The 19,058-nt window shown below is 42.6% G+C and overlaps 2 protein-coding genes across 6 annotated transcripts in view; one reads left to right on the top strand and one right to left on the bottom strand.

Annotated features, from left to right (window-relative positions):
- The window catches only part of MLC1 (modulator of VRAC current 1), a 71,283-nt gene extending 61,498 nt beyond the window's left edge, over nucleotides 1–9,785 (bottom strand). The window contains exons 1-4 of one of the 3 annotated variants that reach the window (XM_072147074.1): nucleotides 9,711–9,785; nucleotides 4,812–4,933; nucleotides 4,353–4,523; nucleotides 121–210 (exon numbers count right to left, since the gene is read on the bottom strand). In XM_072147074.1, the coding sequence (XP_072003175.1) occupies nucleotides 121–210; nucleotides 4,353–4,517 (255 nt within the window). In that variant the 5' untranslated portion in view covers nucleotides 4,518–4,523; nucleotides 4,812–4,933; nucleotides 9,711–9,785. Of the gene's footprint in view, nucleotides 1–120; nucleotides 211–4,352; nucleotides 4,524–4,811; nucleotides 4,960–9,710 lie in introns of those variants that run through there. The other 2 variants (XM_072147075.1, XM_072147073.1) reach the window with 2 other exon arrangements.
- A 47-nt stretch (nucleotides 9,786–9,832) lies between these two features.
- MOV10L1 (Mov10 like RNA helicase 1) overlaps nucleotides 9,833–19,058 on the top strand; it is a 65,362-nt gene continuing 56,136 nt past the window's right edge. Inside the window, exons 1-3 of one of the 3 annotated variants that reach the window (XM_072147070.1) lie at nucleotides 9,918–9,991; nucleotides 13,197–13,363; nucleotides 18,280–18,464. In XM_072147070.1, the coding sequence (XP_072003171.1) occupies nucleotides 18,300–18,464 (165 nt within the window). In that variant the 5' untranslated portion in view covers nucleotides 9,918–9,991; nucleotides 13,197–13,363; nucleotides 18,280–18,299. Of the gene's footprint in view, nucleotides 9,992–13,196; nucleotides 13,364–18,279; nucleotides 18,465–19,058 lie in introns of all 3 variants that reach the window. The other 2 variants (XM_072147069.1, XM_072147068.1) reach the window with 2 other exon arrangements.

Below are 19,058 nucleotides of genomic sequence, written 5' to 3'. Positions count from 1 at the left end.
ACTGAATAAAATTGTAATGTAAGGGGTTAAAATTATCTTTATTGTGTTAACATCACTAGGGGATTGAAATGTGAGAATTTTCTTTCGTGGGAAAACCATTTTAATATAAATTCTACTTACCGATCCTGCTGCACACCTCAAGTAGTCCATTTCAGAAGGGAATACATTTCCTAGGTAGAGTGAAAATCCAGATAGAGCAAAAAGGCAACTCTGCAACAAAACACCAATTTCAAAAATGTTCAATGGTACTGTCTAAATGGATAAATGCAGGTTAAACAGTTTTTTTTCTTTTTTTTTTTTTAACAAGCATTTGTTAAAACTAACACTGTAGAGCACATGTAAACTGTTGTTTTAACTTTTACAGAAATCTTTAGAAATACTGTACCTAATTAAAACCTAGACATGCAGTGTGTCAAATAGAAAATTAAACTGCTGCTGCTGTAAAATTTGACAGTGGCAGAAAAAACTGTAAAAACGATGAGCTACGGAAATTAATTTTCATAAAACTTCTTGTACAATTCTAAAGGATAAGATAATTTATTAGTTATACACTTTATTTTAATTTACCTAAAAAAATACCATAAGTAAATGATGCTTAAGGTGCACCTAGTAGTTGGCTTCGCTCCTGGAGGTCCTCTTTTTTCTGCCTTTTTGCTTGATAGGTTTTCCCCTGGGTCTTTCACTGGGGGAGTTGTGTATTGCTCAGGTGCAGGATTTAGGGTGAAGACACACATGGCGTTTTTGGGCCGTTTTTGGGCCGTTTTTACTAAGTGCGTTTTCAGATCGTTAAAAACGCATGCGTTAAAAAACGCATCCGTTTTTTAAAAACGCATGCGTTTTTTGAAAACGCATCCGTTTTTGTCCGTTTTTCCGAAATTGCGCAATGAAAAACGGACAAAAACGCATGCGTTTTCAAAAAACGCATGCGTTTTTAAAAAACGGATGCGTTTTTTAACGCATGCGTTTTTAACGATCTGAAAACGCACTTAGTAAAAACGGCCCAAAAACGGCCCAAAAACGCCATGTGTGTCTTCACCCTTAGGCAGGTTAATGAGGGAGTCACCAGCAAAAGAGAGAGGGGAATTAGAAAGAACGGAGTCCTGTTGGACAAAGATGTAGAGGTAGAAGGGAGACAGAGTGGTGCTCTTGGAATAAAAGCAATGCCCGCCTCAAGCCTCACTTATTTCATATTTTCATTTTTACTCATTTTCAGTACAACCATAGAACAAATATTATTGTAATTGGGTTGGTACGAATATGGGGATACCACGTTTGTATAGGTTTTATAATGTCTTCATTATAAAGCCCCAATGTGTTTATGATTTTTTTGTCTGTTTATTTATATTTATATCAGTTCTAGGGAAAGGGGGGTGATTTGAGTTTTTAGGTTTTTTTATTATAATTTTATTTTATAACTGTTTTTTTTTAATCTTTACTATTTTTCAGACTTCCTAGGGTACGTTAACCCTATGTTGTCTGTACGATCCTATCATATACTACCATACTCCAGGTGTAAACAATCTTCCTTAAAGGGGTATTCTCGTCTGGGCATTCACATTCAGTTTGATAAATCTGCCATACATAAACATTTCTTCAATTAGATGTTATGAAAAAAAAATGTTCCTGTGTGAAGATAATTTCTCATAAATGTAGTCATTTTGTCCCTTACAAACGAGATGGCTTCCTCGGATACGGCCACCTCTGCCGGAGTGATTGCACAAAGAAACAAAAAGGTTTTGTATATGAAATGTCCGGGAGTTACTGCATGTCCCACAGCTTTCCTGTGGTGATGATCGCTGAATCCTGGTGGCCCAGCAGGACTCTATAGCCCAAGTCTGGCCACCGCTGCCAGAGTATGACGTGGTCGTAACCGAGGAAGCCATCTCGTTTCTAAGGGACAGAATGACTACATTTATGAGAAGTTATCTCAACACAGAAACATTTTTTTTAATAACATCCAATTGAAGAAATGTTTATGTATGGCAGATTAGTGAAACTGAATGTAAGTGCCCAGACGAGAATACCCCTTTAAAGCTGTTTCTGATAGTTTTAGGGTTGCAGATTTGAAAATGGGTTATATAGGGGGGGGGGGTTGATGTTAAATATGTAAAATTTTATTCAAAACGGTATTCATCCCCAAAATAGTCAATTCTGAAAATATGAAAATGTAAAGTAGACACATGGGAAATGTTATTCAGCAACTTATTTAGGTGGTAATACTATCTGCCTGAAAACGCAATGATTTCGAATCTCGAAAATGGCAATTTTTTTCAAAAATTTACCAGTAAAATGAAGTACAACATGTGGGGAAAACTATCTCAGAATTGCTTTGATAAGTAACAGTGTTCAAAAGTTATAAATGAAGGGTGGCTTTCAGTTGAAAGGGTTGAACCTGTCACTAGCTGTATTTCTGAAAATGTGGTGACAGCTCCTAAAATATTGATATCTTTGGAACAATTTTACATATCATAACAATTTTTCCTATTTTTGTCATGACTTGTGAGACTAACTTGATTGGACAGATTTATTCATAATGCTTTTTTGTAATTTTTCCCATTATTTTTTTTAATAAGCAGTAAAATTGAATAAACCTTTCACAAAAAAAGATAATAAAAAAAAGTACAGCATCAATCTGACACCATGCATGGTCAGTGTAAAATTCCCGAGAGTGCACGAGGACTCTCTAAGCAGACAATCTATGATTCCTCTGTGCTATGAGGTGCTGTGTGATGACAATGTGTTTAGATTATCAGGGTACAGGGTTTGTACAGGGTTGCTTCTGTAGCTGCTTCTGTGTCCTCTCTATGTTGCTATGTTGAAATGCCTCTGTCTGTAGTGTGCTGTTTGCTTCCCCCCCCCCCCTCTCCTGCAATCCAAGATAAGCTAAAGGGAATTGTTCGACAATAGCCAGAAGATTTATGGTCGAATCCAGGGACAACCAAAACTCTAAATACCAAGACATATAGAGACTGGTTTTAATTATATTTGTGAAATGCTGTATTTTTGTTAATAAAATTTAATTATTTTATTATTATTTAATTTTGTTATCCTGAGTATATTTAAGAATCTTGTTTTTGTGGGAATACCCCTTAAAATTTTTCAAATGTAGAAAAAAAGGCCAAGTAGATCTTTATTTCACATTACCTGGCTCCCTGCCAGCAGCGTGTGGTAAGTCTTTGGAGGGGGGTTCAGCTGTGTGCCTGCGTCTCAGTTTCTTCTCCTCCACACTCATCCAGCTCCCTTCAGCCATCCCCACTTCCTTTCATATGCATTGAGCAGACAGCAGAGGGTAGGAGATGGAGTAGAGTAGAGGAATAATGCATTGAGACTAAGAAAAAGGTTACTGTAGCTGAACCCCTTCCCCCTCCAGGACTCACAACACGCTGCCGGCAGTGAGCCAGGTGTTGTGAAAAAGTTTTATAAAGTTTTGAAAAATTAAGAATGCTGACAAAGGCATTTTTAAAATCAGCCTAGCATAGGCCATTGGAACCTGTCAACATAAAAAACTGACATTCCTGGTCACAGGTCCGCTTTAACAATGGATATTTCCAGTTCCTTGGCACATAGAATCACAATTCTGCTACAATGCCAGAACTGTGTTTCTAGGTACGGTACAGCTGTTTGAGGTGTGTCCATTGCCATGACGTATACATGTCCTATACACATGGAATGTGTGAAAATGGTATATACAGTAAATAACAGTATGGCAGTCATGAAAGCTTTAAACAGACAATGTTGGCATTCTGAAAGCATTCTATAATATATTATTAAGTGGCTTGAAAATTTAAAACAATCTAAAAGTTACCCTAGAGGAAGATAAAAATGATATACAGGCGGTCCCCTACTTAAGAACACTCGACTTACATACGACCCATAGTTACAAACGGATCTCTGGATATTGGTAATTTATTTTACTTTAGTCCTAGGCTACAATAAACAGCTGTAACAGTTATCACAGGAGTGTGTAATGAAGCTTTAGTGTTAATATTGATTCTTATGACAAACCAACATTTTTAAAATCCAATTGTCACAGAGACCAAAAAAGTTCTGGCTGGGTTTACAATGATAAAATATACAGTTCCGACTTACATACAAACTCAACTTAAGAACAAACCTACAGAGCCTATCTTGTATGTAATCCGGGGACTGCCTGTATTTTGCTTGCCTCCATGATGACTTTCATTTCTCCAGTTCAAAATCTTCAACATTACTATACAAATGGTTCAATTGTACAAACATAAATCTTTAAAAGTCACTTAGTGTCTACTTAATAGAAAAAAAAATGACAAAACAAACTATGTTAAAAAAGTAAGAGAGACACAAGACACACCAGCCATTATATTTATACCTACCCCAACTAGCAGCGAAAACATCCAGGTCTTATATTTAACACAGGGGTGTATATTATCTGATGACTGAAGATCTGCTTGGTACTTTCTACTCTCTTCCAAACCATGTTCTAAAGTTGCCATCCTGTCATAACCATATTCTTCAATGTATCTCTCTTCTTTGGTCATAATGATCTAAATTGTCAGAGGATCAGTTAGTCCCTAGCTAACATTACTGAAAGAATTTCACAAACTTTGCACATTATTGTGTAGAAAACTTAAACAAAGCGCTTAGAACACCCACTGGCTGCAAAAATGCATGGGGACAAATCTTAGGAGTAAATAAAACACAGAAAATCACAAATTTACAGATGTGCTATAAAAAGAAGTGAGATAAAATAAAAAGAATTGGTCATAAAAAATATGAATATTCATCAAGCCCTCTACATATTGCTGAAATTGGATCAGCACATTGATACATACCTAACTTTGGATGTCTGTCAGATGAAAATAAGATAGCTGTATGCTGAATGGGTGCAGTCTCTACTCAGAGATTCATGCTGCATTTGAAAAGTTTGTTCTCTTGCTCTTCTAGAAGACGGCAACTATTCACATGCAGACAAAAGCAGAGAAGAACTGTACGTGGGCCAGAGAACACAAATGCCTCCTGAATTTTAATGAGGTGAACAAGCTAGAAAATGGTGGGTGATGTTATTAATCTTTGACCAAACTGCTCAGTGTGACATATATTTCTATTTGCACTCTTAAAAATAAAAAGCAATGTTCTATGCTAAAAGAACAGAGTGTCCACCAAAGCGTTGGTAAACACGGTTATTAACATTAGTGTATCCATTCCTTGCTTTTCATGAGAAAACAGGTTTTATAAGCCAATGAGAGCACTGCAACAGTTTTAACCCTTTCACCGCCAAGCATTTCTGGAAATTTTGTCGTGATATTGGCCAGAGCAATTTTTACAATTTTGACATTTACAAATTAAACACAAATTACAGCAAAAAATAATTACACTAAAACCCAGCAAACCATATATTGTCAGCCAGCCATCCCCCTGTAGTATATAGCCAGCAATCCCCCTTTAGTATATAGCCAGCCCCCTTTGGTATATTGCCAGTCCCCTGAAGTGTATAGCCAGCCAGCCCCCTTTTGTATATAACCACCCCCTTTAGTATATAGCCAGCAGCGTGTAGTATAATGCGAGGCCCCTTCAGTATATAGCCATTCTCAAGTAGTATATAGCCAGCCCCCTTTAGTATAAAGCCAGCCCTGTGTAGTATATAGACAGCCCCCTTTAGTATATAGTCATCCCCGGGTAGTATATAGCTAGCCAGCCCCCAGTTTGCCCAGCACAAAAAAAACAACAAAACAAAGTACTCACCTTTCCAATGCCCCGGGCTGCTCCTCTTCTTGTTTATGCTCCAGGTCAGCGCTGGGTCCATGCTCACGGCCTGGCCAGCGCACACTATGATGTCAGCGGCTGCTGACGTGATAGCTGCGCGGCTGCTGTGCATGGACCTGCCTCTGTCAACGGAAGAACAGAAGACCTGCAAGGTTTTATGCACATAAAACACGTGTGAAAAATGACTGTGGTCTATCTTTTCTATGGAAATTGCAGAGTAAAAATGCATTGCACTTGCATGTGTATCAGAATACGCTTACCGACGTGTGACGTAATACTACGTCATGCGTCACGGGCTGAGCCCTCTCCATAGCCGGTAAGTCTTTGCTGCGTGTTTCTAGCACCGATTGCAGGTGTTTTCCAACTGAACGACGCCAGCGAATCTGTGGGCAGCTTCAAAAAGATCTTTTTGACATCTTTCTGACAATCGTCGCCCCCATGACATCATCGGGGAGCGGCGATCCGAGGCCATGGCAGCCTTGGGTCTTCCGTAGACCGGAGGCTATTTCGGGTTAACCCATTCATTACAATGTGCTATCAATTTAGATAATTGGTCAAACTTGTCAAAAACTCATGCGTGTTTTACGATCTGAAAACTAAAAACGGCCCAAAAACTCCATGTGTGTCACCACCCTCAGGCTCAAATGCCTGCCTGCTTCACGTGTGTCCTACCTTCTAGAAAAGACCTGGGCATTGTACAGCCCCCAGGCCACATCCGGCCATCTAACTATATCTGACTGGCCCTCCTGAACTCATTAAAAACATCTGATCTCCTAGTCTCATCATTAAATAATGGTAGAATTAGGTCCTCTATATTTCCATTGAACCATGGTAATGTTTTAATTATAGTGTTTTTTTTTTATAAAGGGATAGTATATATACTGAATACAGTATATAGGTATTAGGAAGAACTGAGTTAAAGGGGTTGTCTGAGATTCTTCAAAAACTTCTAAGGCCGGAAGGGGGCTAAAAAATTAACCTGTACTTACCTCCGTGGTCCCTCCTGGTGTCACTCGCCGCGTGTTTGTTTACAGGGGCACAGAAGTTGCGCTGAGTCCAGCTTCTGGCCAGCCGAGGTGGTCGGTTATGTACAGAGGTGCAGGGGGTGTATGAAGTGGCCTCACGGGCTTCATAGAGGTGGGGTATGTTGCATACTGCAGCGAACACCAACCACTAATACCCGCGGCCAGTGCTAGCACCGATTGTGGGTATTAAAGGGGTTGTCCGAGTTTTGAAAAAAAAAAATATGTGGCCGGGAGCGTGCTGCCAAAAACAATAAAGCTGTACTTACCTTCCGGTGCCCTCCCGTATCCAGCGCTGCTGTCGCTCCGGTCCGGGCGCCATGTAAACAAACATGGCCGCCGGAGCAGCGCTGCATTCAGCTTCCGGCCGGACACGACAACCTTTTGGCCCCCATACCCAATGCTGTGTATAGGGACGGATAGGCGTACCCGGCCGCGGCACCGATTGTGGGTATTAAAGGGGTTGTCCGAGTTTTGAAAAAAATATATATGTGGCCGGGAGCGTGCTGCCAAAAACAATAAAGCTGTACTTACCTTCCGGTGCCCTCCCGTATCCAGCGCTGCTGTCGCTCCGGTCCAGGCGCCATGGAAACAAACATGGCCGTCGGAGCAGCGCTGCATTCAGCTTCCGGCCGGACACGACAACCTTCCGGCCCCCATACACAATGCTGTGTATAGGGACGGATAGGCGTACCCGGCCGCGGCCGGCCGGAATACCGGAGGGCACCGGAAGGTAAGTGCAGCTTTATTATTTTAGGCAGCCCGCTCCCGGCCACATATATATATATATATTTTTTTAAACTCGGACAACCCCTTTAATCAAAGTTGCCGGCAGTATTTACAAGATTGGCACCACCATCTTGGTACTGATCGTTGCTCCACAGAACGTCATCAGAGGGCAGCAATCTGTCTGGTTTCTGCTGATTTGTTAAAATGAGCCAGTGGCTCATTGTAATGAAAACTGTGCAAAAATGCCATATACTGCAATACATAAGTATTGCAGTATATGGTAGGAACGATCAGACCATCTAGGGTTAATGACCCCTAGAGTGTCTAAAAAATTAGTAAAAAAGTTTCAAAAAGAGGGCGTGGTCACACGTTGCATTTTGCTTGCTTTTTCAAACACATTACAACAACTGAGGAGAGGTGATTTGCATAATTACATTACTGTCAACATTTGGGTTTACAAAACACAATGTAAACGGGATGTTAACAATGTGTTAACAAATCGCAAACATAAAGGCATTGTTAACACACCTGATAACTTTGTGTTTTGTAAACGCAAACATTAAAGGGAACCTGTCACTAGGGACCTTATTTTCACTAAAGACAGGTTGCAGAAGCCCATTACACCTGCAGTGCAAATATGTCTCTTTGCATTTTATAAGCATTTGCATTACAATATAATTGTGTGCTATAACATACCTTGCACCCTGACAAAATCCTGGGGTAGTCCCAGGGGCTGGGCTTTGATTTGGATGCATTTCAAAAAACAACATGTGCCTTGTCTGTGTTACTCACTCCTCAGAGCTTGGCCCCCCACCTTTGTACTCCTGTACAGCTCCACCTCCTGCTCCTTCTCAGAGGTCACAGCCTGGTGATCTGACATCAGTGGTGGACGTACAAGCTGTACAGAAGCACAAAGCTGGAGGCAGCCTGCAGCTCAGACAAGTCACATGTTTTTTGAAATGCATCCAAACCAAAGCCCATCACCTAGGACTACCCCAGGATTTTGTCAGGGTGCAAGAGTAAGTTATAACACACAATTATATTGTAATGCAAATGCTTAGAAAAGGCAGAGGCATTTTTGAACTGCAGGTGTCATGAGCTTTTAAAATCTGTCTTTAGTGAAAATGAGGTCCCTGGTGACATTAATGTAATAAGGCAAATCACGTCTGTTCAGCTGTGATTTGTTTCAAAACGCAATGAAAAGGTAACCAAACCGCAATGTGTGACCACGCCCTAAAAGTTCAAATAACCCACCCTTTCCCTAGAACTGATATAAAATGTAATAAACAGTAAAAATCACAGACACAATAGGTATCGCTGCGTCTCAAAATGCCCAATCCTCCAAAATATGAAAATGGTTATTGTTGGCGGTGAACCCCATAACGGAAAATAGCGCCCAAGTGTCCGAAACGCGACTCTACACCATTTTACATGACATAAAAAATGTAATAAAAAGTGGTCAAAATGTTGCACAGTCCCACAAATGGTAGCAATGAAATACGGCGGCACATTTTGCAAAAAATGACACATCACACAGCTCCGTACACCATAGTATGAAAAAGTTATTAGCGTCAGAAGATGGTGGGAGAAAAATTTGTTTAATTTTTGAAAAAGAATGAAAACAAAAGAAAACCTGTATAAATTTGGTATGAACGTGATTGTACCGAACCAAAGAATAGCGCAGATGTGTTATTTGGAGCGCACAGTGAAAGTCGTAAAAACTGAGCCCACAAGAACATGATCCAGACACGTTTTTCTTCCAATTTTTCAACATTTGGAATTTTTTTCCAGCTTCCCAGTACACAGGATGGAATAATAAATAACATCACGGGAAAGTAAAATTTGTTACGCCCAAAATAAGCCCTCACACAACTCTGTGGAAAATGAAACAGTTATGCATTTTGGAGAGCGAGAACTGAGTGAACAAATCCTACGTCGTTAAGTATATTAGCCTGGCCCTCTAAAACCATTCCAATTTTTCATGTGGCACCATGTAAAAATGAATAAGCGCTATGGAATTTGATGGTGCTATATATCAAAGATGATTATTTTTTAGTATTATAATTGCTCACCCCTGTTCTAGAGAGTACCACACTCTGCCCCTGCAGAGCATCTCACCTGCGGATTACCTCACTCTGTAACCTATCACCCATATTCCCAGGTCCCTTCAGAATCAGTATTCCTGACTAGATGTGCCTTATTTGTTGTGCTGCACACCTCATACGTTTTGACATCCTTTCCTTCAAACCCCAAAACTTCTCACATAGTTCGAGGTGCTCCTCAGTAAGCGCGGGAAGCCTAGCCCTGTGCATTAGCATAGCTCCTCCCCGTCCCATGATGTCAGCAGAGGTCCTTCACCCTGCTTGTAAATAGCGACCAACTCTCCTGCTCCGCAGCTGGTAGACGGAGGTCGGAGGACATGTTGAGCCTTCTGCGGAGTGCGGCCTCTTTCTTCTGGAGGGAAGTGGACACTTGTGATGACCAGGGACCTTACAAGGGTAACTGCTTACAGGCTGGTGGCCTGCGCTTACTGCGCGGTGTCTGTAGTATAGCTTCTTATATAACGGGTCATTTCATATACTGTAGCTGATATCATTTCTGCTATCCAGTGCCATTACTAGCAAGACCTGATACCCTCGTGTCCAGCAGAGCAATAGCATGACTTGTGTCTGCAGACTAGGGGCTGCCTAGTGTCACATTCATGGAGACTGTCAGCGGCATGGGAATGTCTTTACAAGTATGTGTTACTCGCCTAGAAAAGTCTGTGGGGGTCAGAGAGGCTCACAACAGAAAATCTGATACTTGTAATAATTTTCTCCCATTCCACTTTTGAGTATGTGGGGTGGGCATGGATATCCTATTGAAGAGTACCATTTTATCTCAGACTAAGGCTACATTCACACACATGTACGCCCGCCGTGCCGTGGCTCAGTACACACTACTGTTCAAACCTTCTTACCTCCACTAAAGGGGTTTTCCCACAAAGAAAAGTTAGGGCCTAACTTGCTGAGTAGTGGGGGTCTCAGTGCTGAGACCCCACAGATCAAGAAAATGAGGGGTCCCACGTACTTCCGTCAAACTAATGGAGCAGACTGCCGTGCATGACTGCTCTGCTCCATTAACCCCTTAACGCTCTGCGCCGTAGCTCTACGGTGCAGAGCTATAAGGAGTGTATGAAGAGGGCTCACGGGCTGAGTCCTCTTCATACAAAGGTAGGGGTTTTTGCATATTGCAGAAAACCCCCACCGCTAATAACCGCGGTCGGTGCTTGCACCGATTGCGGCTATTAACCCCTCCGTTGCTGGCGGCATTTAAAAGACGGCGGCGCGCAAGCTCCACCATCTTTGTTACGATCGCCGCGCCCCCGAACGTCATCGGGGGGGGTGGGGGGGCGGCGATCGGTTGCCAAGGTAGCCTCAGGTCTTCGTTTGACCCGAGGATACATGGCTTCTGCATATCCATTACAATGAGCCTGTGGCTCATTGTAATGTATAGTGTGCAAAACTGCCATATATTGCAATACAGAAGTATTGCAGTATATGGTATGAACGATCTGACCATCTAGGGTTAATGTACCCTAGATGGTCTAAAAAATAGTGAAATAGTGAGCTGGCAGCAGTAGCACAATGACAGCTCCTGTCTGTGACAGGATCTGTCAAAGTGTGTGGCAGCCTATGCATCTGCATAGGGTGACTTCTATACTACACTGCCATACATCAGTGATCAAATGATCACATGTACAAGTCCCAGAGTGGGACAGTAGAAGAAAAATAAAAAGTAATAAAAGTCCCCTAAATGCCCTTTAAATTGTCAAACTCCTAGAAATAAAAAGAAAAGTGAAAATCATGACACAAGCCCAATACTCCTATAGCATATCTGTCACAGTAAATGTCTGCATAGGGTGACTACTCTAATACACAGCCATACGTCAGTATTGCAGTATATTAACAAGCGATCAGAGGTTAACGTCCCCTAAATGCCCTATATTATAAAACTCCCACATATAATAAAAGTTAAAACCACCAAACAATCCACACATATATTTTATCGCCGCATCCATAGCAGCCCATACAATAAAATATAATCTTTAGTGAACCAGTACAGCGAATACCGTAAAAAAATTACAAAATACATGTCAAAAATTAGGATTTTTACGCATCCATCCAAACAAAAAGCAATTAAGTTATTAAAATGTCACAGCACATTGAATCTAATAAAAATTACTGTATATACTTGTGTATAAGCTGAGTTTTTCAGCACAAAAAATGTGCTGAAAATCCTCACCTCGGCTTATACACAAGTCAATACAAATTGTCAATGCACTTAAAAAAAAATAAAGTTATATACTCACCCTCCGTCGGCCCGGATGCTCAGCGCTGCTCCTCCGATGTCAACGCGACTCTTCATCTGGCTTCCGCGCCTGTCTTCTTTCTCTGGTAACGTCCTGCAGGGCACGGCCATGTTTTTCTCCCGGGAGACAGAAATGACCGCGCCCTGCAGGATGTTACCGAAGAAAGAAGACAGGTGCGGGAGCCAAAAGAGGAGCAGCGGTGCCACTGTATGCTACAGGGGGCCCGGCCGGGCTGGCTGTATGCTACAGGGGGCCCGGCCGGGCTGGCTGTATGCTACAGGGGGCCCGGCCGGGCTGGCTGTATGCTACAGGGGGCCCGGCCGGGCTGGCTGTATGCTACAGGGGGCCCGGCCGGGCTGGCTGTATGCTACAGGGGGCCCGGCCGGGCTGGCTGTATGCTACAGGGGGCCCGGCCGGGCTGGCTGTATGCTACAGGGGGCCCGGCCGGGCTGGCTGTATGCTACAGGGGGCCCGGCCGGGCTGGCTGTATGCTACAGGGGGCCCGGCCGGGCTGGCTGTATGCTACAGGGGGCCCGGCCGGGCTGGCTGTATGCTACAGGGGGCCCGGCCGGGCTGGCTGTATGCTACAGGGGGCCCGGCCGGGCTGGCTGTATGCTACAGGGGGCTGGCTGTATACTATAGGGGGCAGGCTGGGCTGGCTGTTTACTATTGGGGGCTGGCTACTGGAGGCAGGCTAGGCTGGCTTTATTCTACTGGGAGCGTGCTGGGCTGGCTGTATACTACTGGGACAGGAAGGGTTTAATAGAGCCCCACAAATTACCCCATTCTAGTATGGTTGCCTCTCAAACTATTCAAAACAAAAGAATTTTCTAATTTCGTTATTAACACTTTCATTGAGCCCTTAACTTTGCCCACTAACCGGTAAGCTGAATAAAAGTTGAAAATGCATCTACAAATGTATTGTGCCGTTTCATCCGAGTATGAGGACACAGGCATTGCAGGGTACAGAAGGGGATGAGCACTATTGAGCTTTTGTAGGGCAGTTTTTGAATTCAACTTTTAGGTGCCATGCCATGTTTGCAGAACCTCTGAGGTACCTGAAACCCATTCCCCCCAGAGAACCACTCCATTTTATAATCGATTATCAAGGAGTATAGGGGGCTTTTTAACCTTTGCTGCCAGTGGACTTTTTTACATTTTACGTTTTTATTTTTTGTCCCCACCTGCAAAAATCCTTAAGATTTTTTTCATGAACAGAGCTGAATAAGGGCTTATTGTCGGAATAACAAAAAGTATTTTATATTACATTTGGTGTAGTAGTTAGTGGGAGAAAGGCTTAGTTTTTTTTATCTTTCACTGTGAAAGACACATCTATCTTATTCTCTGCATAGGCTGACAGGCAGACCGCTCGGATACGCCGGGGCTGGATCGAACAGGGAATGCACAGGACAGACCCAGGGACCTTCATGAGGTCCCCGGCTGTCCATGGAGGACAGCACCCTGTAATCTCATCGTGGGGTGCAGCGAGGACAAGGGAGGGAGCCCCCTCCCTCAACAGGTATGTAGATTCCACGGTCAGTGCTGTGACCGCGGTATCTAACAGGTTAACGGTGGGATCGGAACTCATGTACGTTTGCCGACGTACAAACCCCATATGGGTGGTCACTAAGGGTTTACCTAGATTTATTTCTCCTGGGACCTGTATTTCTTTCCCTTTTTAGTGAATGTATTGTGCTTTATATATTATGTGTATTAGACTTGTTTTTAAACTGCATTCAGATGAACATTAGTAAATACTGCTTGTTTTATTTTGTATGTTTTATATAGTAAAAACTATTTTACACATTTATCAGTAGAGACATTGGTGTGGGAGATATTTAGGCTGGTTGCCCACATGTTTCATGCGTGTAGCAGGATTTACCGTACCTAGAACTGCTGATTTCAGTTCAGCAGTTCTACATTTTTCATTTCAATTTTCTTAGTGAGGGATTTTATAAGTAAGGTTATTCCTTGATGCTGCACATGCTGAGGTTATTATAAAATTACTGTATATACTCGAGTAGAACCCGAGGCACCTAATTTTACTGAATAACAGGAGAAAATGAATCCAGCATGTAAATCCAGGGAAGATAAAACTTTGTCTTTATTGTGAATATATAGTCCATTCCATAAAAACCGCTTATGTCATGTCAATAGCTTGCTGCAGGGTAGTTGGTGTAGCCTTGGCCAACGCGTTTCCAGTGTCATTAGACACTGTTATTCAGGGCTATTGCCATGAACACTAGGTGAGAACTAAATACTAACAAACCGGAACTCCTGCTGGTCTGAAGCAAGGGGAAGTAATATCCGCCCTGGATTACCGGATTTCATGATTACGGTACACGTACGTAAGTACGTATACAACATATGTGCTTCTCTAATACAATATAAAAACCTGCATACGAGATAGAATATGCTCACCTTAGTAGACAAATAATACATATCCTTAAAGTGTGAAGCTAATACTGAGTTGCAATATTAAAAACAGTGCAAAAAGCAACAGACTACCAATCTTGCAATTGTTGTAGCGGTTAATTCATTTTTATAGTTCAAGGCCAAAAATGTCTGGTTTGTAAGTGGAACATCCAGAATCGTTCCCTGTCAAAAAGACATTTTGGATGTCTCCCCCTCCTCTACCAACTTGTACTTTCTCTATAGCATAACGGAAAATAGAGCAGATCCATTGCTGAGTCATGTGTTTAGTCAATCAGAATTCTCGTCACTTATCATGAACATTGTTAAAATGTTTAGATGCCACTGATACCATTTTTTTGGTGTTGGACATATCTCGATTCTTATTCCCTATGTCCCCAAGATGCTCCCGACTTCTGGTTTTCAACCTCCTGGCTGTGGCACCTACTTATTTTTTGTTACACTGGGTACCTTCTACAACATATATTACCCCTTCGCTGTTACAGTATATATACACTCACTGGCCACTTTATTAGGTACACCTGTCCAACTGCTCGTTAACACTTAATTTCTAATCAGCCAATCACATGGCAGCAACTCAGTGCATTTAGGCATGTAGACATGGTCAAGACAATCTCCTGCAGTTCAAACCGAGCATCAGTATGGGGAAGAAAGGTGATTTGAGTGCCTTTGAAGGTGGCATGGTTGTTGGTGCCGGAAGGGCTGGTCTGAGTATTTCAGAAACTGCTGATCTACTGGGATTTTCACGCACAACCATCTCTAGGTTTTACAGAGAATGGTCCGAAAAAGAAAAAACATCCAGTGAGCGGCAGTTTTGTGGACAGAAATGCTTTGTTGATGCCAGAGCTCAGAGGAGAATGGGCAGACTGGTTCGAGCTGATAGAAAGGCAGCAGTGACTCAAATCGCCGCCCGTTGCAACCAAGGTAGGCAGAAGAGCATCTCTGAACGCACAGTACGTCGAACTTTGAGGCTGGCGCCACACGTGGCGCTTTTGTCTGCGTTTGCGAACGCAAACGCAGACAAAGTCGCGCCCACCGGGGAGGGCCTCGGCCCGATCGCATCGGCGTTTCTATGGAAACGCCTGCGATCGGGAACGAGCCGCCGGTGTTTCGTGTTAATTTAACGCGAAACACCGGCGCCTCGTTCCCGATCGCAGGCGTTTCCATAGAAACGCCGATGCGATCGGGCCGAGGCCCGCCCCGGTGGGCGCGACTTTGTCTGCGTTTGCGTTCGCAAACGCAGACAAAAGCGCCACGTGTGGCACCAGCCTGAGGCAGATGAGCTACAGCAGCAGAAGACCACACCGGGTGCAACTCCTTTCAGCTAAGAACAGGAAACTGAGGCTACAATTTGCACAAGCTCATCGAAATTGGACAGTAGAAGATTGGAAAAAGATTGCCTGGTCTGACGAGTCTCGATTTCTGCTGCGACATTCAGATGGTAGGGTCAGAATTTGGCGTCAACAACATGAAAGCATGGATCCATCCTGCCTTGTATCAACGGTTCAGGCTGGTGGTGGTCTCATGGTGTGGGGAATATTTTCTTGGCACTCTTTGGGCCCCTTGGTACCAATTGAGCATTGTTGCAACGCCACAGCCTACCTGAGTATTGTTGCTGACCATGTCCATCCCTTTATGACCACAATGTACCCAACATCTGATGGATACTTTCAGCAGAATAAAGCGCCATGTCATAAAGCTGGAATCATCTCAGACTGGTTTCTTGAACATGACAATGAGTTCACTGTACTCAAATGGCCTCCACAGTCACCAGATCTCAATCCAATAGAGCATCTTTGGGATGTGGTGGAACGGGAGATTCGCATTATGGATGCGCAGCCGACAAATCTGTGGCGACTGTGTGATGCCATCATGTCAATATGGACCAAAATCTCTGAGGAATGCTTCCAGCACCTTGTTGAATCTATGCCACGAAGAATTGAGGCAGTTCTGAAGGCAAAAGGGGGTCCAACCCGTTACTAGCATGGTGTACCTAATAAAGTGGCCGGTGAGTGTATGACGATATACTGTGCTTTTGTGTGCCCTCATGATTAGAAAGTTTTAGTGGGCAGAATATAATTGCATGTTTTGCAATGGTGTGTCCCACATCTGAAAAAACCTTTGTGATGTAGCCACCCCGTTTTGGTTTCTGTTTTAGGGAAACTGGGTGCAATGAGATTACCAATAGAAGTGGCTCTCCGGGTAACTACATTGCATCCCTCTTTCAAAATTTGTGCCAAAATTTTGTCCTGGAATAAGATAGGCAAACCTCTGTTTACAATGCGCTGGATGTCATTGAACTGAGGACTGTATTAAAGGAAACCTTAGGTGTAGGTGCTTAGTTTCGTTAGTGTTATAAACCGCGGTATCGCGGTTTTAACACTTTTTAAACTTTATAGCAGAAACTGCTTCGGCGCTGCGCGCACATGATCGTGCGCGCGCCTACATAGGAAATGCCGCAGGCGTTGCGCGCGCACGGTCGCGTGCAGCGCCGAAGCAGCTTCTGCTATAAAATTTAAAAAGTGTTAAAACCGCGATACAGCGGTTTATAACACTAATGAAACTAAGCACCGGCACCAGCTCACCCTGAGCTGGTGCTCGGTGTTTACAGCTTACACCAACCATTTGAAATGGTAGGTTTCCTTTAAGGAATAAAGTGGGTTTTGTGTCTCTTTGATTTTCTGTCTTGCGATGTAGTGGTGTATAAAGAGTATTTCTGTCTTTCCCTGTTACTATATTTTCTGCTCTCCTAAACTGCCAGTTGGAATGTCCTCTTTTGTGTTATCTCCCTTTTGATGTTTTGAATTTCTTTATTGTTCCTCTTCGCCTTGGTAAATTCCCCCACTGGTATTGTCTTAATGGTGTGTTTGGAGTGCGAACTGCGCGCACCCAGAATAATGTTGCCTGACACTGATTTGCAATATGTACTTGTGTGTATTTGATTGTCTAGTACAGATTGGTTTGGAACATGTATGTAAAATGCTAATTAAATTGATTATTGTTAATGTAGTCAATGAATTCCGTTATGGCAAACACATTGAGCACGACTTGTTTGAAACATGTGAATACTAATGCAAACTGCTCTTCTCCATAATCCCGGACCAAAAGAATTTTTCTTCAAAAAGTTAAGTCTATGGAGACGCATCAAAAACGCATTGCACTCTGAGACACTTGCAAGTGCAATGCGTTTTTCACGCATCAATTGCCATAGAAAAGATAGAGCTCAGTCCTGAGCACTTTGAAATTGCATTGAAAATGCGCGTGAAAAACTGAGACCCTGAACAAATTCTGACTGAAAACTGATTGAACTCTGATGCAAAATGTCAGTTTTTTACTGACCAAACCCTGATCGCACCCTGATCAAACTCTGACGTGATCTGCAACGCAAGTGTGGAAGGGGCCTTATGGCAGACACTTTGCCAGACCATATGAACCTAATTTTACCACCAAAAACTGGGAATACCTATTGACTCGAGTATAAGCCTAGGGTGGGAAATGCATTGGTCATAGCTATCCCAGTATATAGCCAGCTAGCCCCCTGTACTATACAGCCAGCCCCCAGTAGTATATAGCCAGCCTCCTTTAGTATATAGCCAGCCCCCTGTAGTGTATAGAAAGTCAGCCCCCAGTATGCCCAGCACATAAAAAATAAACGGAGAACTCACAATTTCTAAGCCCCGGGCAGCTCCTCTTCATGTGCGCCGGCTCCAGGCCCGCAACAGCTCCATGTGCACGGTCCGTCTTGCACACAACTGTAATGTCAGCATCACACGGTCCTGCCATGTACACAGAGCTGTCGCGAACCTGGCGACGGCGCAAATGAAGAAAGAGGATGGTGAGTTCTCCGTTTATTTATTTATATACCACAGTATAAGCCGAGTGGGGAGTTATCAGCACAAAATACTCAAGCTTATACTCGAGTATATCTGGTAAATGATTTATTTTCATGGGTTCTTTTTAAAGATATGTATATAATAATGTATATATTAATCTTTTCTGCAGACTATGGAGCTACGAGGGATATGGAAGGAGTCATTACTCGCTTTTGCAATGACTATGGAATGATAAATGACCAAATCTATTTCACACAGGATGTGATTATTGGTCAAGAGCCTTTAAGCATCGGGCAAAAAGTAACTGTTTCTTATGAGGAGGACAAGACATCTGGAGGCTGGAAAGCAATAAGTGTAATGTATTTTTATATAAAAATATGTACAGAAGAAAGTGTTGTATATGCTGACTAAATGTATTTACCATTCAGATCTACCTTCTCTCTCTACTCCATGCCTCCGTGTACTGGGAAGCAGGAAAAAAATTCCAAATGCAGTGAAATTGGTGAAAAAAACCCAGTTGAGACAATTTCTTGTGGGCTTGGATTTTACAGACTCACTGTACGGTCCAAATTACATGTCTGTTAAATCATGAAAATAGTGGGGTAAACATAAATCAATAAATTCCCTCATCTGGAAAATCAATATATGTATAAGAAAGAAAGAAAAGGCAGATGCGATAGTGGAATAAATAATTAAATCTTTATTAAATGTAGAAAAGATGTCTAAAAACATTTAAAAGCCCCAAGAAAAGGAATCACAGTTCAAAATCAATAAGAATATACAGTTTGTGAGAAATATTCAACCAAAGCACTAGGATATAGTAATGAAAATATCAAGCCGGTATGTATATGAGGTACCATATATACTCGAGTATAAGCAGACCGAGTATAAGCCGAGACCCCTAATTTTACCACCAAAAACTGGGAAAACCTATTGAATCGAGTATAA

The sequence above is a fragment of the Engystomops pustulosus genome, chromosome 4 (genome assembly GCF_040894005.1).
Source record: "Engystomops pustulosus chromosome 4, aEngPut4.maternal, whole genome shotgun sequence".
Classification (NCBI taxonomy): Eukaryota; Metazoa; Chordata; class Amphibia; order Anura; family Leptodactylidae; genus Engystomops; species Engystomops pustulosus.
This window is presented reverse-complemented; position numbering and strand designations above follow the sequence as displayed.